This window comes from Emiliania huxleyi, assembly GCF_000372725.1.
Source record: "Emiliania huxleyi CCMP1516 unplaced genomic scaffold EMIHUscaffold_7, whole genome shotgun sequence".
Taxonomy (NCBI): Eukaryota; Haptophyta; order Isochrysidales; family Noelaerhabdaceae; genus Emiliania; species Emiliania huxleyi.
Genome location: NW_005196756.1, coordinates 557623 through 576266, shown reverse-complemented (window position 1 = coordinate 576266; position 18644 = coordinate 557623). Strand labels below are relative to the sequence as shown.

General features: G+C 66.0%; 5 protein-coding genes across 5 annotated transcripts; all 5 read right to left on the bottom strand.

The window, feature by feature from the left end:
• Positions 1-908: 908 nt before the first annotated feature.
• EMIHUDRAFT_432861 (hypothetical protein) lies at positions 909-2479 on the bottom strand. Its single transcript, XM_005761827.1, has 3 exons — positions 1728-2479; positions 1600-1650; positions 909-1531 (listed from the first exon to the last, which is right to left on the bottom strand). The coding sequence occupies exons 1-3, from the start codon at positions 2457-2459 to the stop codon at positions 1394-1396; spliced, it is 921 nt and encodes a 306-aa protein (XP_005761884.1). The 5' UTR covers positions 2460-2479; the 3' UTR covers positions 909-1393.
• Positions 2480-2571: 92 nt separating this feature from the next.
• Positions 2572-3526, bottom strand: EMIHUDRAFT_350610 (hypothetical protein). The gene is given in 2 exon segments (XM_005761826.1): positions 2572-3172; positions 3174-3526. 1 exon segment carries the CDS (start codon positions 2957-2959, stop codon positions 2714-2716), a length of 246 nt encoding a protein of 81 aa, XP_005761883.1. The 5' UTR covers positions 2960-3172; positions 3174-3526; the 3' UTR covers positions 2572-2713.
• Positions 3527-10506: 6980 nt separating this feature from the next.
• Positions 10507-12443, bottom strand: EMIHUDRAFT_432859 (hypothetical protein). Its single transcript, XM_005761825.1, has 5 exons — positions 12267-12443; positions 11973-12084; positions 11691-11767; positions 11179-11248; positions 10507-11037 (listed from the first exon to the last, which is right to left on the bottom strand). The coding sequence occupies exons 1-5, from the start codon at positions 12397-12399 to the stop codon at positions 10806-10808; spliced, it is 624 nt and encodes a 207-aa protein (XP_005761882.1). The 5' UTR covers positions 12400-12443; the 3' UTR covers positions 10507-10805.
• Positions 12444-12595: 152 nt separating this feature from the next.
• On the bottom strand, positions 12596-14361 carry EMIHUDRAFT_350606 (hypothetical protein). The gene is made up of 5 exons (XM_005761824.1): positions 13954-14361; positions 13610-13807; positions 13500-13528; positions 13320-13425; positions 12596-12785 (listed from the first exon to the last, which is right to left on the bottom strand). The coding sequence occupies exons 1-4, from the start codon at positions 14353-14355 to the stop codon at positions 13320-13322; spliced, it is 735 nt and encodes a 244-aa protein (XP_005761881.1). The 5' UTR covers positions 14356-14361; the 3' UTR covers positions 12596-12785.
• A 1564-nt stretch (positions 14362-15925) lies between these two features.
• EMIHUDRAFT_350605 (hypothetical protein) lies at positions 15926-17134 on the bottom strand. Its single transcript, XM_005761823.1, has 2 exons — positions 17094-17134; positions 15926-16943 (listed from the first exon to the last, which is right to left on the bottom strand). The coding sequence occupies exon 2, from the start codon at positions 16695-16697 to the stop codon at positions 16092-16094; it is 606 nt and encodes a 201-aa protein (XP_005761880.1). The 5' UTR covers positions 16698-16943; positions 17094-17134; the 3' UTR covers positions 15926-16091.
• Positions 17135-18644: the final 1510 nt, after the last annotated feature.

Below are 18644 nucleotides of genomic sequence, written 5' to 3'. Positions count from 1 at the left end.
CCCGTCCACTCGGCGGGGTCGCAGCTTCTTCTGGAAGGCACCGAGAGGTACAATAGTGCGCAAATGGTCAAAATCAAGGTTTTGTAACGCGAGCTGTGCCACAGTGAAATGGAACTAGCCTGTGACGGTGCCCTGGCAAAATCGTCCCGATTTCGATGCGCGATTTAGCTAAGTCCCAGAGCCGTTTACGCATGAGCGGCCCCCCTCACCAGCCTAGGGCTCGCGCTTCTGGCCCGAGGTGTCGCCGCTGCCTCCCGCGCCCTCCGGCGCCTGCTGCTACTGCCGGTCGGCCGGTCGGGTCCGCGCGACGGCTCCATCCTCGAGACGTAGCGGTCGCTGAGCGCTTTCTCGACCGCTACGTCTTCCAGTGCACCCACCCACCGCGACCCTCGAACCTGCGCTGCGCGGCGCAGTTGCTGCCGAGCGAGACGCCCCCGCCCGCGCAGGGGCGGCATCACCAGACGCTACCGCATGGCCGAGCAGCGAGCAGTGTGTGCCGCAGAGCCCGTCCGGGCCCTCTTGCAGCTGCCTCTATTGGGCGTAAACCGCGGATATAAGGGTCTATACGGAGGTGGGTGGCCTCTTAGAGGTATGGGAGCCGCTGGCACCGCGCTGGGCGCCGCGGATGCACGTACGAACGAACATTATGAAATCGGGACGATTTTGACCCAAAAATCACAAGGTGTTTGTGCATCACTGCATGTACATGTACGGCTCAACGGCCAACTCGGAGCTCTACGGCGTACGCGGTGTACGGGTGCAACGCCAACGGCGGTGCGTGGCTCATGGCGTGGCTGTGCGTCGCCGTGTCGGCGGGGTCGTCGGGACGTCGCCCGACGCCGCGTCCGCGCCCCCGGGGGGCGGGTGCACACGCGACACGGCAACACGCTCGCCAAAAGCGGAAAAATATGGAAATGCAAATCCCATACGAATGCTGCGAGGTTCTGCCGCACAACAGCCAACCGGTGCTAAAGGTCGCTGCCGCGCATGCTCCACAGAGGCAGCACAGACCACACACACCGCCCCACCGATCCGCCTTGCCCCACGCTCGCCCCCTGTATTTTCCGCCTGCCGCGCCATCTGCCCTTCCCGTAAGCAGTGAGTCAACCCGAGTCCTGCTCCTGAAAGCAGTGAGCCGACCCGACAGCCTTTCCTCTCGCCTCTCCGCGCTCCAACTCATTCGAAGAGGCTCTTCTCGATGCCAGTCCCCCACAGCCCCTCCTTCCCTGCGCAGCTCCACTCAAGAGGCCGTGGAGCTGGCAGCCCGCCGCTTCCGCCGCCGCGACGTCACAGACCTGCGCGGCCCGGCCTGCGCGCAGACCCGTAGCGGGCAACGAGTCTCATTCAAGGCGCTGGGCATTCGGCGCATATGCTCTGCGTGCGGCACGTCTGTCTAGGCGCACACCTTGCCGCGCTTTCCCTCGCCAGCCTGCTCAACGCCCGCCTCCTCCGTCTTCAGCTCCGCGCCCCGCTCCCCCTTGGCCTCCTCGGCCTTCATCTCGGCCGCCTCGACCAGGTCCTTCATCGTCGACTGTCCGAGGAGAAAACGGTGGGGTGTGTGATACGTGCTGCATGCGTGCATGTGACCTACGGCAGCGCCTGCAGCTCGCAGATGGTCCGCTTTGCCACCGCCAACTCCTCCTCGAGGGCCTACACGGCGCAGGCAGAGCCGCGGGGTGGAGGCGGCCGAGGCGTGAGAGAGGCGCCGGCGCCTCCGCTCTGTCTGCCGCGTGCGCTGCCCCGTAGCTCTGGCTCGCCTCGGCCAGCTCCTGCTTGACGTCGGCCAGCTCCTGCTTGGCCTCGCAAAGCTCGGAGGTGAGCGAGGCAACCACGCGCGGCGCCTCCTCTGCCGCATCCAGCCCGGCCGCCTCCTCCGCGATCGCAGCGGAGTCAGTTCCCTCGTCAAAATCTTCGCCGGCGCCCACCTGCGGCGGCGCGTCGACATCGCCCGCAGGCGCAAGCTGCGGCTGCGGCTGTTGTTGTTGCTCGCGCAGACGCCTCCGCTCGAGTGCATCGGTCGGGCCGCGCCGTGGGTCGCGGGTCCACAGGTCGAAAGGGTGGCGCGCGGTCGGGCTCGCGTACTCGAGGCGCGGAAGGATAGGCTTGCTGCCCTCCTGCACGTTGGCCTTGTTTGGCTGTTCGAGCCGCTGCCGCCGCCGCTCCGCCGCGTCGGCCGCGCCGCGCCGCGGGTAGAGGGGGTCGCGCGTCGTGTGGGCCGGCAGATGACGTTTCACGGCGCCGTTGGCGTTGCCGGACTGCGCCTGCGCCAGCCGCTGCCGCCTCCTCTCCTCCGCAGAGGACGCGCTGTTGCTCCGCTGAGGGTCCCGTGTCCAGAGCTCGGACGGCCCGGCGTCGGTCTGCAAGGCTGGGCCGGCGGCCCGGGTCAGCGGTGTGATCCCGTATGCTGGCGACAACCGTGTCGAGAGGCCGGCGCCGTGAAGCGCGGCGAGAAGGAGCATTTGTGGCCCGGCGCCGTTGCTTGAGAGGGTTGATATCTCGAAAAAGAATTTTGCCAGCCCTCCCTCGCACAACACTGGGCACGCACAACACTGGGCATCTACCTCGTCTACGATTTTGAACGAGTGGGCGGTGCAGGCTGTCTGTTTACAGGCGCCGTCCGCCCGCGCGCGCGCCGACCCAACTCCGAGCACGCTCGCTCGCCGCTGGGCGGCGCGCGTCCACACTGCGTCGGCAACACGACGCAGGAGCTCGCTCACTGCTGCTGCGGCGGCGGCAGCGACGGCGACTGCGAGCTGACGGCTGACGGCTGTACGGCTGTACGGCTGACGGCTGGCGGCCGGCGGCTGCGGCGAACGGCGACGGCTCGGTTCGCGTTCGCCCCGCGACGGTGCGACTGAGCCTGCCACGCTCGATCTGGGAGCCACTCGGCGCCAGTTCGAGCGGCGGTCGGCTCGGCCACTGCAGGTGCGACGCATGATAGAGCTGCTGGGCGCCGCATCGTGTACTACCGACCCACGCCAAGGCGCGGGGCGGTGGTGCTCGCCGGCGCTCGCGGTGCTTCGGTGCTCGAGCGCGCTCAACATTGTGGTCGTTCAGGGCGGCTCGCACAGCGCCCGCAGACACACACACACACACACACACACACACACACACACACACACACACACACACACACACACACACACACACACACACACACACACACACACACGCAAGGGCGAGGACACGCGCAGGGGCCGCACCTCTAGCGAAGCCCACAGAGTGGGAGACTCCTATCACCGCCCTGCCACCCACGTGAGCCTTTTGGCCGCCTCTGTCAGTGTGCCCGTGGTAGTGAGAGACTGCTGGTGAGAAGCCGGAGGAAGGTCGCTAGTCGAGAGAGATCGCCAGTGGAATAGGGAGTCCACCGTGCTGCGAGCCTGTCGCTGTCCCTTGTCAGGAGCAGGAGAACTAGGAGAGCGCAACCAGTAGGAGGCCCGCGCCTGCCCCCGTGCCGCCGGGTGCAACCTGTCCTATACGAGAGAGGAATCCCTGGGACCCTGTCGTGTGGGTGAACCCTGCCCAGCCCCCCTCCGTGTCGCGATGCGCTCCCCGCTCCCGTTCCCCTGTGTCCCTGATCGTCCTTCCAAGATCCTGCTCGTGCAGGTGGGGACCCTGTCCCTCTCCCACCCCTCGTTTGGCGTGCCCGTTTTATTTATTTATTTATTTTACTGGGCACGGGACTGGCGCGCACTGGAACTAACACAGGTACACCACTGGAGCCGCCTAAGCGACTCCCGCGAGGACGGCGAGGCACTTAGCTCCGTGCACTCGACCGCCCTCGCCGCTGGCAAGCTCATGAGCCGCGGCCGGTGTCGCTGGTGCGGGGGCGGCGCAGCGTTTATCCCCCGGCAGCTCGTGCTCTCTCTCGAGCACGGCAGCCTCCCCACCCCCCTACCAACCCCGTCGCGCCGCCGCCGCCGCCCCCGCCCCCGCCGCCGCCCCCGTTGTAGCGTTTGGGAGTGCGACTGGCGACGGCAACGTATGTAGAGCAAAAACGCAAGCCCCGCCGACCACTGTTTCTTCTCAATAACAAGGCTGCGAGAGGTTCCTGAGATTGCACTCGCCACGCCAGATGTCTGCCCCGCCGCGGCGGTCGCGCCGCCTCGCTCCTGCCACCACCGCCGCTCCCTCGCCGAGCACGCCGCCGCCCACCCGCCTCCTCGACCTCCCCACGGACCTCCTCGTGCGCGTCGTCTCTCGCTGCGACCCCGCCGACATTGCTCGCGTCGCGGCCGTCTCGCGTCTCTTTCACGCCTCGCTCGCGGAGCAGGGCATCCGCTTGTGGGCGCAAGAGCGCGGCTTCGAGCTGCCGGCGCAGCCAGAGGGTGAGAGCTGCGCCGTGCGGTGGCTGTGCTGTTCGGCGCTGCTGCGCGAGTCCAACGCGCCGGCGAGGGCTGCGGCAGGCGAAACGCACAGCGTCTTCATCGACGGCGAGGGGCGGCTCTCGTCGTGCGGCTCAGCGCCGTCCTTCTCTCCAGCCCTGCTCGGCCACGGCGAGGGCGTGACGCGGCTCAACGCGCCGACCCGCCTCCCTTCTCCGCTGGGTGGCGAGCGCGCCGTGAGCGTGTCGGCTGGAGCGTACCACAGCCTCGCCCTCACCGCCGACGGTGCTGTTTGGAGCTGGGGCTATGGAGCCTTTGGCCAGCTGGGCCACGGCGATAAGCAGAGGCAGCTGCTGCCAAAGAAGGTCGAGGCCTTTGCTGGCCAGCGCGTCGTCGCCGTGTCGGCTGGACGCTTCCACAGCCTCGCCATCACCGCCAACGGCAGCGTCTGGAGCTGGGGCCGTGGACACGCTGGCGTCTTGGGCCACGGCGACCAGCAGAGCCAGCTGCTGCCGATGAAGGTCGAGGCCTTTGCTGGCCAGCGCGTCGTCGCTGTGTCGGCTACAGGCGAACACAGCCTCTCCCTCACCGCCGACGGAGCTGTCTGGAGCTGGGGCGGTGGATACTCTGGCAGGCTGGGCCACGGCGACGAGCAGGACCAGCTGCTGCCGAAGAAGATCGAGGCCTTGGCTGACCAGCGCGTCGTCGCTGTATCGGCTGGAGCCGCGCACGGCCTCGCCCTCACCGCCGACGGCGGCGTCTGGAGCTGGGGCGATGGAGGTAGGGGCAAGCTCGGCCACGGCGACGAGCAGCGCCAGCTGCTGCCGAAGAAGGTCGAGGCCTTGGAGGGCCGGCGCGTTGTCACTGTGTCTGCTGGAGCCGCGTACAGCCTCGCCCTCGCCGCCGACGGCGCCGTCTGGAGCTGGGGAAGTGGATACTCTGGCAAGTTGGGCCACGGCGACGAGCAGTACCACCTGCTGCCCAAGATGGTCGAGGCCTTTGCGGGTCAGCGCGTCGTCGCTGTGTCGGCTGGACAGTACCATAGCATCGCCTTCGCCGCCGACGGCGCCGTCTCTACCTGGGGCAAGGGCGAAGACGCCTGCCTAGGCCACGGAGAGGACCTGTCGAACCAGCTGCTGCCCAAGAAGGTCGAGGCGTGGGAGGCGGGACCACAGTGAGAGCTTGTAATCGTTAGTGGCTCAGCTGCACTAGAGGGGCTTGGAGAGTCGGCCATCCTCGGTGATCTCTCTCTCTCTCTCTCTCTCTCTCTCTCTCTCTCTCTCTCTCTCTCTCTCTCTCTCTCTCTCTCTCTCTCTCTCTCTCTCTCTCTCTCTCTCTCTCTCTCTCCGGCGCGCGGGCTCGGCTGCCGTCGGGCAGCCGGTGTGCCGGCGAGTGCCCGAGGTGTACGGAGGTGTGCGGGAAGTGCCCTCTCACCGAGATGCCGTAGCCCTCCGACTGGTGGATCATCTCGAGGACGGTCACATTGTGCGAGGCGAGTGCGCGCTAGTCCTGTGCCCAGTATTGTGCGAGAACGAAAGAATTTTCACCACCTCGCTCTCTCACCGACGCTCTCGAGGCACGGTACACCACGGGAGCCGCCTAGAGCCCCGTAAGCGACTCCCGAGGACGGCGAGGCACTTAGCTCCGTGCACCTCGACCGGTCCGCCCTCGGCCCTCGCCGCACAGGCAAGCTCAAGAAAAGGAAATGCACCGCGTAGAAGGCTGCGCGCCAACGTCTCGATTGTAGGTAAGTTGTTGGCAAATCAGGACACAGAGCTCACACAAATTCTCTCGCTGATGCGCGCGATCTGCTGCGCCTGTCGCAAGGTGTCGCCGCTTCGGCGATGACGACAATGGTTGGGTAGTAGGGCTAGAGGGTCGCTCTACACTTGGCCTCTGCAGCGAGCGAGCGCTCAACTTAGCCCCCGCACGGAGCCGGGCTCAGACTTAGACGCTTTTTGGTCGGGGGCCATGAACTTAGACGACACAAGGCCAACTCCGGGTGAAACCCGGGTATACCTGCAAAAGTCCAGGTTTACCCGAAACATACCTTGTCCCGACCAACGTATGCCGTGCACGACGCCATATCGCTTCCTCCCACGAGGGCCAGTGCGCTACTTGCGGCGCGCAACGCCTGCTCAAGTACCCGCACCGTACCATGTGCTGCCGCTATGCGTGTCTTAAGGCGGCTGCAGCGAAGCGGCGGGCGCGGCATGCCGATGGCAGTGCGGACGATGCGGTTGCGATGTGTTCTGCTTCAAGATCGTGACGGTGCTTGGCATGCACTTCTGCGATCCCAATCAGCTCATCGCAACGAAGCAGCGCAACAAGCTGCTGCTGCCAACAAGGCCCTATGCTACCTCACGCGCGGACCGTTCAAAGAGGACCAGCGCATGCACAGGCTTCTCTGACATGCGTTTGTTTGAGCTTGAGGCTATTTGTGAGAACTGTTTGGCTAGACGTCACGAAGATTGCGCTCAAGAAGCAGCAACGAGAATCGGAAGAGGAGGATGCTGAGGTGGCGATTGCTGAGCATGAGGAGGATCGATCCGGATGCCGCTCGGCCGGTGGGCTTCCGCCGGCCGATGGGGGTTGGGTGCCGCTTGGCGGGGCCGAGGGTTCGCCCTCGGCCCGAGGGATCGCCCTCAGTACTCGCCGGATCGCCGGGTCATCGTGTCGTGTCGAGGCGCGAGGCCAGTGTCGTGTCGGGTGCCGCGGGGGCTGGCTCGAGGGCCGTGTTCGCCGCTCGGCCGGTGGGCTTCCGCCGGCCGATGGGGGGTGGGTGCCGCTTGGCAGAGTGGGGAGGGTGGACGGTCACCTGGATCGTTGAACTCGGAACGTTGGCTGGGGCCGCCGACGAGCGGCGCGGGGGGCGACGTCGGCTCCGCGACGCCGTCGGCCCGGGAGCAGCCGCACGCGGGGACGACCTCGTCGTCGCCGACGAGGAGGTTGCGCAGCGCCTTCTGCACGAGGGAGAGCATTGACGTTGCCGGCATCGGTAGTCGTCCTTTCCGGCCTGGCTGCCCTGCGCGGCGTGCGTCGCTGGCGGGCCGGCGGGTAGCGCCGCCTCCGCTCGCTTTGAGAACTGATAGGTTGGCGCCTGTCTGAGCAGGAGCCGACGCTAGTCGAGAGCGGTGTGAGGGCCTCGTGGCGCTCGGAGGTCCCGCCGTACAAAACGGCGGTCAGCAGAAGGCGCGGGGTAAGGGTTCCCGCCCGCTAGGCGCTGCCCTCTGCGCCGAGGCTCGACCCGCTTCTCCTTAGTTCACTAGCACAAACTGAAGTTTGTTTAACAAGGCGCCCGCCGCAGGCGAAGAAAATTTGGGGGCTAGCGCCGTATCGTTGATCACGGTGGGAGCCAGGCCGTGCCACGGCAGACTTAGCCCGTGTAAGAGGCTCTCGCTGACCTTAGACCGCGTAAGCACCCAAGCGTGACTAGTCACACTTAGACCCGCCAAGCCTCGAGGCTCAGAAGTCCTACTGTGCCGTACGAAAGTGTGAACAGGTTGGAGCAGCAGCTCCTGAGCACGGCGCCGCAGGCGCCTGTTGATAGGTCCAGGTGATAGCCCTGGATGGGCAATGCATACGCCTAGTTGGGCCTCAGATCGCCGACCGCGTCCCGGTGCTCTGCCGTCGGATTTGTGACTCCGCCGCACCGCGCGGCGGCCGGGGGCCCTCCGGAGGCCGAGGATGGCCGTGACGGACCGGGACGAGCTCTGGGAGGGTCAGTGTCAGTGTATATATTGTAGAAACCAATCATGTCCACAATATCTCTCAGTCTAGCTAAGCCTGGGAAGGCGATGCCGGGGCCGTACAACAGCTTGATGGTGCTTCGCCGGCGTGCGTCCCGGAGCGGTCCCCGTCAGTTAGTCGTGTTCACGCCGGCATCGTGATCCTCACAACCTGCGCAGACTTTAGGCCACAACAGTGGTGTGGACGTTTTTTTTGCGGTATCTTGATGTATCTTTCCAATATCTGACTGTATCTCCCCGTATCTCCTTGCATCTCCTCGCATCTCCCCGTATCCGCCCGTATGCCCGTATCTGCCCGTATCTCGTATCTCCTGGTATCTCCCGGTATCTCCCAGTATCTCCCGGTATCCCGCCATATCCCGCCATATCCCGCCATATCCCGCCGCGGATACCGTCCACACCAAGGATCTCAGAACTTCGACTACTACCCAACCAGTATGACGACTTGGGGTGCGCCAGAAGCAACCTCGGCCCCGCTTCGCGACCGCCGCGGCGATGTCGGTTCGACCGTCAGAGCCTGAACAGTTGCCTCTACCGGCGTTGGCCCGGGCTGCTTGTACTGGGCTGGGTCTTGAGGCATTGTGGGGTTGGCACTCCCATCGACCCTCATGACCTCCTGCGGTCTCTGAGATGGACACCAGTGGGTGTGGGACCACAGCAAGGATACACTCGAAGGCTGGGTAAGCAGTAGAGGTCGATACTCGACGCGTCCCACATGGGCTGTGTCGCTGTCGGCACGCTGTCGACAGGACGACGAGCGACACCGGTGGCAGTGCCACCCAGGAGTGGTCGGGCGGTCTCCCGTCATGAATGAGAGAGCCACCATGTGATCCGTATGATGATTCCTGACAACCGCCTCAGTCAACTTTCGTCACAGTTCCCGCTCTGAGAGGAGCTGCGGGTCAGTTCGACAGCTGGAGCTGTGTCGCCGGCGTGCAGCGGCCTGCCTCCGGAGGTGCCTCTGAGGTGGACATTTTTTGGTCACCGCGAGAGAACGCGTTCGAATTTTTACTCCGGAACTTCAACTCTGCACGCGCACCGGCCAGGGCTACAATAGTGCCAGTGAGGCGGAGGCGCGAGTCGGAAGGCCGCGACCGTCAAGTGTTCCCTTCGTTTTCCTACAATCGCTGTGAACCCAGCCACGTATCCGCATTACGCATACGTCTGCTTCACCGCAAAGCTTTGCCCGGGGGACGGTGCAATGGCCCGCGCGGCGGGTGCCTTACGTACCACGCGTCACGTTTACGGATTACGTATCTCGCCCCGCGCGCCCCCGAGCCCCCCCCCCCCCCCCCTCGCTTACGTATCACGCATACGCATTACGCATTACGTATTTTTCATCCTTCGTAGTCCAAGGCAATGTTACAAAGGATAAATGGTACAAAGACAATGGCAGTGAAGTGCCAAGAGAGACACCTTCTCCGCCGACAGTCAAACAGTTCCCTCGAGGTCTCACAGGACCCACACACAGCAGGTTGCAGAGGCGCGCGGGCCTCGCCCCGACCCCTCGCCCCTTCGCGTCGGCGACGGGAGAGGAAAGGAGAGGCGGCCGAGCAGGCGAGGCCCGCAGTCATATCCCCTCACACACGAAGATGGCTCGCACGATGCTGACTAGAGTCTAGGCCCGAGGAGGACCTTTGCAGCTGTCGCGCGTGCCGGGGAGTGGCGCTGCGTGGAGGCACGGCGGGGCGGCGCGCCGACGAATGCTCCACACACTTTATAAAAAGGGGGGTGGGTGGGGGGTTAGGGGGTGGCTGTCGAGGGCTATGCCCGAGTCTGTTGTTACCAGCGCACATACAACCCTAGCCAACTTATGGCAGCCCGAAACCTGGTTTGTGGACCTCCCGCACCTGTCCTGACAGTCCTGACAGAGTCCTGACAGAGTCCTGACAGAGTCCTGACAGAGTCCTGACAGAGTCCTGGCGGAGTCATGACGACGCACAGACGAGACTTCCACCTTCCAGCTTCCTTCACTGCAACCCTCCCCTCGCCCCCAGCAGTGAATGATAGACGCCCAGCCCCCCTTTCGACCCGTGCCGCCCTCTGCGGAATCGTCCTGATGGGGCAGTCATGACGTAACCTTGAGAGTCCTGACAAGCAAACTTGAGAGTCCTGACAAGCAAACTTGAGAGTCCTGCGCTGACAGAAACTTGAGAGTCCGACACGCGACAGAAACTTAGAGTCCTGACAGAGAAAAGAAAGTGGAGTCGAGCGTGGCTTCGCGCTCGACTCGACCATGCCAAGCGCACAAGAGGCAAGACCAAGAGAGAAGAGTGGCCAGGCGCGGCCATGGGGTGCAGGCAACGTTACAGCCGGCAACGTGCCGTGCAAGAAGGCAGCAAAGCTCGGCCACACGAGCCGGCAACGGAGTGTGGTCCGCTCCCCGCGCGCGCTTTGCTGCGACGGTGGACGACCTCTCTATTTACTAGACTCAGTACATTCATGTGGCATTAGCGTAGGAGTACATCAGATCGTCTCTCTCTCTCTCTCACTCGGCTCTCGCTGCTCTCTGCTGGTCCTCTCTCTATCGTCTCTGGTCAGTACTCTCTCTGCACGCACACGACAGTCTCAGGTGTGTGTGTGTGTGTGTGTGTGTGTGTGTGTGTGTGTGTGTGTGTGTGTGTGTGTGTGTGTGTGTGTGTGTGTGTGTGTGTACGCGGCACTTCACACCGCCCGCCGTGAAGCGGTCGTCACGAGTCCCCCTGTACCCCGCCCTGGCCTCGCGCGCCCCTCAGAGCCCAAACGCCTTGCCCGCTGCCGATTGCAGCGCCTGGCCCATCACATTGGACCCCATCCCCGTGCGGCCCATCACGCCCTGCAGCCCGCTCATCAGCCGTGTTCCCGCCTCCTGCTTGCAGCGCACATACCCCACGATGTTGGCGCCGCTCAGCGCCAGGGCGATGGCGATGAGGAGCAGCCAGTCAAAGCTGAGGCGAAACACCGAGCCCACTCCAAAGATGAACCTGGGAAGGGGCGGCGCGGCGCGGGGGTGGGGGTGGGGGTGGGGTGGGGTGGGGGGGTCGGCTAGCGAGGCCACGGCCGGTGGCGGAAGGAGGACGTGGGAGGGGCCATGTGGGCGCTGCCGCAAGCGGGGCGCTTGGCACCAGATGAAAGCCGGCGTGAGCAGACCGATCCAAAAGATGGCAACGTCCATCGTCGTCGCGTTGAGGTTGCCTGCTCCGGCGGGGCGTTGCCGCAGGGGCTCGAGGCGTGCCCATGTCACGCGGGAGGGGTGGCGGGGGAGGGGGAGGGTGTGTAGGGTGGAGGGTGGAGGGTGGCGGGGGAGGGGGAGGGTGTGTAGGGTGGAGGGTGGAGGGTGGAGGGGGAGGGGTGAGGGTGTGTAGGGTGGAGGGTGGAGGGTGGCGGGGGAGGGGGAGGGTGTGTAGGGTGGAGGGTGGAGGGTGGAGGGGCGAGGGGTGAGGGTGAGGGTGAGGGTGAGGGTGAGGAGGGTGAGGGGGTGGTGCGGCCTCCGAGTCGGCGTCTGTGCGCGCGCGATAAGCGTGTTTGCTCGCCCTCCCTGGGACTCCGGTGCTGCATGTCTGACTGTCACTGTGCTGTCGTGCGATTTCGGCCCGCGGTTGTGCTGTTGCGTGAGGGTGAGGGGTACGGCGCTCGCCGTCACGACACTCGTACTTCCAGTCTGTGGAGCCGTCGTCCCGCACCTCGCTCCACCAGCGCAGCCCAACCATCAGCCTGGTTCACAGCCAGTGTGGTGTGAAGAGGCGCTGTTCACAGATGCTCCACCAGCGCAGCGCAACCATCAGCCTGCAGGGCGCAGGGGCGCGAGGCGAAGGGCGACGGTTGGGGCGAGGGACGCGCTTGGGCGAGGCTCGCGGAGGCCGAAGAAGCGACGGGGCCTCGGCGCGGTGGCAGGGCGGGCGGGCGGGCGGCGTCGCGCCTGCCGGACACATTCTTTACTGTCCAAAAGTCAAAGGCAAGCATCAGGACGCAGAGCACGAAGATGTTGACAAAGTTGGACGAGAACCATGAGCCAAACATGTAGATGAGAACTGCGGCGGCGAGGCGTGGCCGCGGCCGGAATGAGCGGCCCAGCGAGAGGGTGCGCGCGGATGTGTGTGTGTGTGCGTGTGTGCGTGTGTGTGTATGCGTGCGTGTCTGCACGTGCAGGAATACTGCATGCGCGCGCGGCGGCCGCAGCGGTGCCCGGCGGCGGTGAGCGTTCGGCGCTCACTCGCAGCCGTCTTGAAGGCGATGTGAAAGAACGCCGTCTTCGGGTAATTAAGCCCCTGCGCAATGTCGCTCGCACGCGCAATCAGGCCGCCAGACTCGCCCTCGTCGGCGCCGCCAAAGGCCATTCCGGACATGCGGCAGGCTCGGAGCAATACCGAGTTTCTGCCTGGAAGCGGCGGGGCGCCTTCAAAGAGAAAAACGCGCTCGCCAATCATCCGGCCCGCTGGGTGCGCTTCTGAGCTCCCCGGCCCTGGATGTGTGATTGATGACTGCACTCCAAGTGCTCCAAGTCCGCAGAACGGATTTGGGTTTTCTCCTCGCACAGTTCTAATCTATACCACGAGATCGAATTCAAGCCGTCCACCTGCCGTCCACTGTCGCCGGGGGCCCAAGCTGGGCCCAAGGCCAGGGTCTCAAACGTGAACCGGGGTTGCGGATGCGGGAGTCTAACGCGCGCGCGGGACGCCGGCGCCTGCCCTCCTCTGGCACCCGAGATGCGGTCCCACAGGCACAGTGCCACCTGCGCCACGCCCAGGCGATCGGGATATCAGCGCCGCGGCCGTGCGCCCCCGCAGGACTCCTTAAAGGGATCCTCACAGGACGCCTCGAAGGGATCCTCGCCACAACGAGGGGGGGGGGAGGGGGGGGGGGGTCTCGCCACAACGCCGGAGCTCTGTCGGCTCGTCCACTCCGGCCGGTGTGTGCGGTGTGTGGCTCTCTCGGAGAGGCTCGTGTCGTCTCTTTGTCGTAGAGACCGTGTCAGCTGCGTGCTGCGAGAGTGCGCCGGTGCGGCGACGGGTGAGCGGCGGTGTGGCCTCGAGGGTGTCCTGTGGCCATGGGTGTGTGGCCCGGGGCATGGGCTAGGCCATGGGCGGGGGGGGGGGAGTCGAGGGGGAGGGGCGCCGGTGGAGCTGCAGCTGGCGACGGAGGCGGCGTGGCGGCGAGGGAGAGCGGCATCGTGCATCGAGAAGTAGATGGATCGTCTTCGGACGTGTCGAGAGTGTGGTTGCATGTTGCTTGTGTGTGTGTGTGGGGGGGGGGGGGGGGGGCTCGCCTAGTCGCGCTGCAGCTCGGAGAGGATGCGCAGCAGGTGCAGGAAGAGGTTCACTATGTCCAGGTAGAGCGAGATGGACGCGTGGATGTACTCGTCTGGAGAGAGCCTATTGGTCAGCACCCCTTCGATCTGCACGGGGGGTGCGCACTGCTCCGGTCCACGGCCCCTCTCCCTCTGCACCGGTTGGCGATCATGTGCACGTCGTAGACCTGCGCGAGCGCGCGGAAGAGGGTCGAGGCAGGGGAGAAAGGGGGGGGGGGGGGGGGCACGAGGCTGCGTCCGGAGCGCACAATGTAGGCGGAGAACAAGACCGCGCCCCCCATTGCCAGCGCGAGGTGCATTCCCGGCACAAACATCGCAAGCAGCCCTCCTAGGAGCAGCACCCACAGCGCCGCGCCGAGGCCGGCGCCGAGGTAGGAGAAGTCGGTCTTGGAGCGGAGGGTGTAGACCGTGAGGCCGGCAGTCACGCTGGCGGTGAGGGCGAGCGCCTAGGTTGGGCGTGCCGGGAGGGGGTCGGTGTCGTGGCGGAAAGAGGGGGGTCGGTGGCGGTGGCGGGAGCGCACGCGGGGGTAAGAGGAGGGAAAGAGAGGGGAGGGGGGTGGTTGTGTGGACGCAATGGGGCGCAATGAGGCGCCTCGAGCACAATCAGCCCGAGTCCAGCCGCCGCAAATGCCCCGCACGTCGTCGCGACACTCCAGGCCATTGCAAGCGTAAAGCCGAAGAGGAGGTACAGGTTCGTGGGGTGTGAGTGCGCGTAGACTTGGCAAGCGACGAGCAGGCCGAGCGAAGCGACAAAAGAGACCATCATCATCCAGTGGTTGTGAATCGCGAAGCTGCGCAGTGGCGCGTAAAACATGAACGCGGCCGAGAGCGCGGCGGTGAGTGCGAGCTGCGCCGCGACGAGGCCAAACACCTTGCGCAGGAAGCCGCGCTGGACGGCGGCGTCGCAGGACGCAACGGAAGCGCCGTAGGCAAAGTCGTCGTCGTGCAGCGCGTCGTGCGAGGGCCAGGCGGGGGCCGGCTTCATGGTCGCCATTTTTGGGGAGAGTGTGCGCGGGCGGCGGCCGGAGCGGCAGTAGGATAGGTCCGGCGGAAAAGAAATCCACGTCCGCGGGACGGCCTCTGCGGCAAAGTCAAACCACCCCACCACCCACCTACCTCCCTCCCACCTACCACCGCAGCAAACCTTCGGCTCCCGCTCAGAGGCGCGCCGCGCCCGCGCCTGCTCTACACCGACATTGACGGCACCTGGCCTCGCCACACGTGGGGGGGGGGGGGAGGGGAGGAGGCGGGCGCTGTCTGAGCCTTCTCGGACCGGCTCCTGCAGGCACCTGGTCGCACAACGGGCGGGTGGGCGTGCTGATGAGGCCTCACTCCGAAGGCCGCCGAGAGATCGCCGAGAGATCGCCGAGAGATCGCCGAGAGACAGCCGAGATACAGCCGAGAGACAGCCGAGAGACAGCGTGCTGGCGCGGCCTCTCTCCGAGGGCCGCGTGCCGGCTGCGCCGCGCGCCGTACTCGCGAATAGCCTCGGTGTAGCACTCACCCTCGAGGCCGTCTCGCAGGCACCGTGCTGGTGCTGCAGAGCCTCTCGACTCCGGAGCCGCCGCTCGACTTTCCCGACTTGGCGGCCGAGCTCCTTCCCGCGGTCGGGCAGACGAGGCGAGATGCCGCCGAGATGCAGCCGAGATGCCGCCGAGATGAGCCGAGATGCAGCCGAGATGAGCCGAGATGGAGGCGAGATGAGCCGAGATGGAGGCGAGATGAGGGAGCTCCTTCCTGTGGCGACTGGCGGGGGAAGGGGTCTCATTCTCATCGGTCGAGAGTGAGTCTCCCGCGTGTTTCGGGCCTTGCACTCTTCATGCCCAGCTCCTGTCTTTAGACGTGGAGTCGGGAGTCGCAGCCTGGCCACTGCGCCGCCGCCTTGTGTGTGTTGGCGAGGAGGCGGCCCGACCTTTCACCCTCGCCTCACCGCAGGCGGCTCGCGGGCGGGGCGATGCTCTCCTGCATGGCGAGGCGCTCGCCGCCGCAGGGCGAGAGGATGCCTCCGCCCGAGCTGTCTGCGCACCTGCAAGCCTTTTGTGAGCAGCACGCGGCGCGTGAGGCCCCGAGAGCACGCCGAGTCGACGTCGAGATCGCTCGAGATCGAGATCGCCCGAGATTAGGTGCGGCGGCGCGAGCACGAGTTGCGCGCGCTGGGCTCCGTCCGGGACACCTGCCGGGGCAGGCAGCGCCTTGCGACGACGCTCTCTGCCCTCATCTCGCGCTTGCGTGTCGGGGGCGGGGCGGCGGGCGGGCGGCGGGGGCGGGATGGGGGCGGTTGCGGGTTGGCGGGCTGGGGGCGATCAGCGTGGGCGGACTGGCTTTTTTGGAGAGAGCGAGGGGGACGACAGCGAGGAGGAGGCGTACGGGCTGTTTGCCCTTCCGTGAGCGCTGCAGAGGTGCGCCCGGGCTGTGCAGCTCGCAGGCGGCAGGGCTGTGTGCAGCTCCACGAGAGGCGCGAGAGGCACCAGACAAAATCGACAGACAAAAAGTGGCGACAAGCCGCTTGCTTGGCGGGAGTGCAGGGGAGAGCGATTGAGGGAGTTCGCGGGAATGGCGCGTGTGACCGTGTGTCAAAGCTTTTGTGATTCTAGAGGTGAGCACACAGCAGCACACAGCACACAGCAGTAACACGCACCAATCGCCCCAGCACACGCCACCCCTCGCTAGGGAGCACAGGACCTTGCTACGCGCGCCGCACAATACACGCCTGCGCAAACGGTGGCCACCTCAATTTGCCATGATCCCCACTCGCGAAGGCGGAGCGTCCTCGGCGGCCTTGGCCGAAGCCTTGGGCGCCAGCATGAAGCCCACGAGTCCCCAGAGCATCGCGAGTCCAAAGAGGCCGCCGTAGACGCCGTAGAGGCTCTCCAGGCCCCACGAGAGGCGGATGCCCGAGATCAGCTGGAAGACGCCGATGCCAATCATGCCGTATCCAATCAGCATGTGGCTCCACTTCCAGGCGACGCGCTTCGTCGAAGGAGACTGCACCCTGACGGGGAGCTGCGCCCTGCGCCCTGGGCTGGTCTTCTTCGGTGGGCGCAGGTAGCCATACACCGGCTGGAGCACGACGGCGACGGTCAGGGTGAGGCCAAGGATCGCATGCGTGTGAGCAAAGTGAGGCGAGCCGTCCCTCTGCGTCGCGACGATCTGGACGACCACGCCGATGAGGGTGAGCGCGACGGCGGACAGGTTGAGGATCTTGTGGAACTTGAGCCACGTAGTCGGCCAGCGCGCCTTCCAGAAGCGGGGCGTGACCGCGCCCGACGGGAAGAGGAGCGCCCACGCGAGGCACAGGAGCAAGCCGTGGGCCAGGTGGCCCCCGTGGACCGGCATGGCTGGGCGCGGAAGTGGCGCGGTCGTGCAGCCCGCGTGGCCAGGTTTGGCCGCGCAGAAGGCGCTGAGGCTCACGCCGTTCTTGCAGGCCATGCACGAGGCGGTCACAGCCATGCAACACGCAGGCGACACGGGAGGCGACACGGGCGGCGCGGACGGCGGCGGAAGCGGCGGCGGCGGAAGCGGCGGCGTTGGTGGCGGCACAGACGGCGGCGGTGGCGAGGGCGGCGGCGGCAAGGGCGGCGGCGGCGAGGGCGGCTCAGAAGGAGGTGGGGGCAGCGGCTGTGGCGAAGGCGGAGGTGGTGAGGGTCGTGGGGTAGAAGGCGGTGCCACGGGCGGCGGTGCCGAGGGCGGTGGTGCCCAGGGTGGCGGCGAGGGTGGCGGCAACACGGGCGGCGGCGGAGGAGCCTGAGGCTTGCCGAGGGGTATGCCGGGCGGGAAGGATGGCGGCGGGGGCGATGGCGGCGGGGACGGTGGCGGCGGCTGAGGCGGCGGTGATGAGGGCGGCGGAGGCGTTGGCGGCAGCGGGGAAGGCGGTGGCAGGGACGGCGGCAGTGTTGGCGGCTGCAAGGGTGGCGGCGGAGAAGGCGGTGGCAGCAGCGGCGGTTGCGACGGCGGCGGAGACGGCGGCGGCGGAGACGGTGGCGGTGGCGGCGGTGGCGGCGATGGCGGCGGTGGCGGTGGCGGCGGCGGCGGGGGGGGAGACGACGCCCCATCCGAGCAAGAGGGGCAGTTGGACGAAGTAGGGCACATCCGGGAGGTCGTGTCGACTCCGCTGCCTGGCAAGGTGAGCTCAGAAGACGTGTAGGGCGCAACGCCGTTCCGAGCCTTCCACACGCAGCACGGATCGCCCAGCTCAAGGCCGTTGGACTTCCCGTCCCCGTCGGAGTCAGCCTCACACAGTGCGGTGGTCCAGCGATAGCCTGCAGCCGAGAAGGCGCTACGAAACTGCGAAGCCTGGGTGCCCGAGTGGCCGACGCTGCTGTACATGCCGCCGCTGAATGCCCGGCCGTTGGGAACCTCGTCTCGGTAAGACGAGTAAGCCAGGGCCGTGCAGACAGTCGCGAGAGCCATGTCCAGAAGCGTCGCCCGTACGTCCTGACTGAGTCGCCGTACACGAAGTGCCACGACTTTTCCCTCTATGTATTTCTTTACGCCGCCGTGTAAATTTGTTTTTTGACTGAAGAGGCGTATTATGCTTGAGTCAATTTCCTCCTTTGTTGAAATACCAGCACCGCCGGTTCCAGTGTGCGGGGTACGGGGCCTCTTTATCCAATAGAGATCGATGCCCCGGGCTACGAATAGGCACGTCTTTGCCTCCGTGTGGTGTGTGGTGCAGCGCGCGCGCTGCGCGCGCCCCCGCCCCGGCCCCGGCCCACCCCCCCCCCCCCCCCCCGCACCCCGTGTGCACCCCCCGTGAATGAGACAGAGCGCCGGCGCGCGCAGCGCGCGGCGGGGCTTTGGTTTTATGGGCAAACACATGCAAACGGGACGGCCTGCGCAGCCTCTAACGATCCGACAAAAAAATTAAAGATCCTCGAAATGTAGCCAGAAACCTGGGTCCCCGTACCTGCTGAAAAGTTCTTGGTGACCCACGACCGGCCCCAGCTTCGGCTGAGGGCTGAGGTAGAGCCCGACAAGCTTGAGCACTTGAGCACTGGATAGGGTCGATTCCGCATGGTACGGGACCCCATGAACACCCCAGTGCATGCCGTCCGCCACATGGGCTGCCATCCAGCATACACAAGGCGCAAGCTTACCAAACGGCGGGAGGTGGGGCGACGAGTTCCTTGGACCCCGGGACCGCTTGTTCCCGCGCTCCTTGTCGAATGCTGCTCCTCTACTCCTCCCTTCTCTGTGCTCCCGTCAGCACGGTGCACTGGGCTCCCCAGAAGAAATCGGGCCGTGTGATGTACGGTGAAGGGGCGGGCGGACAAGGTCAAGGAG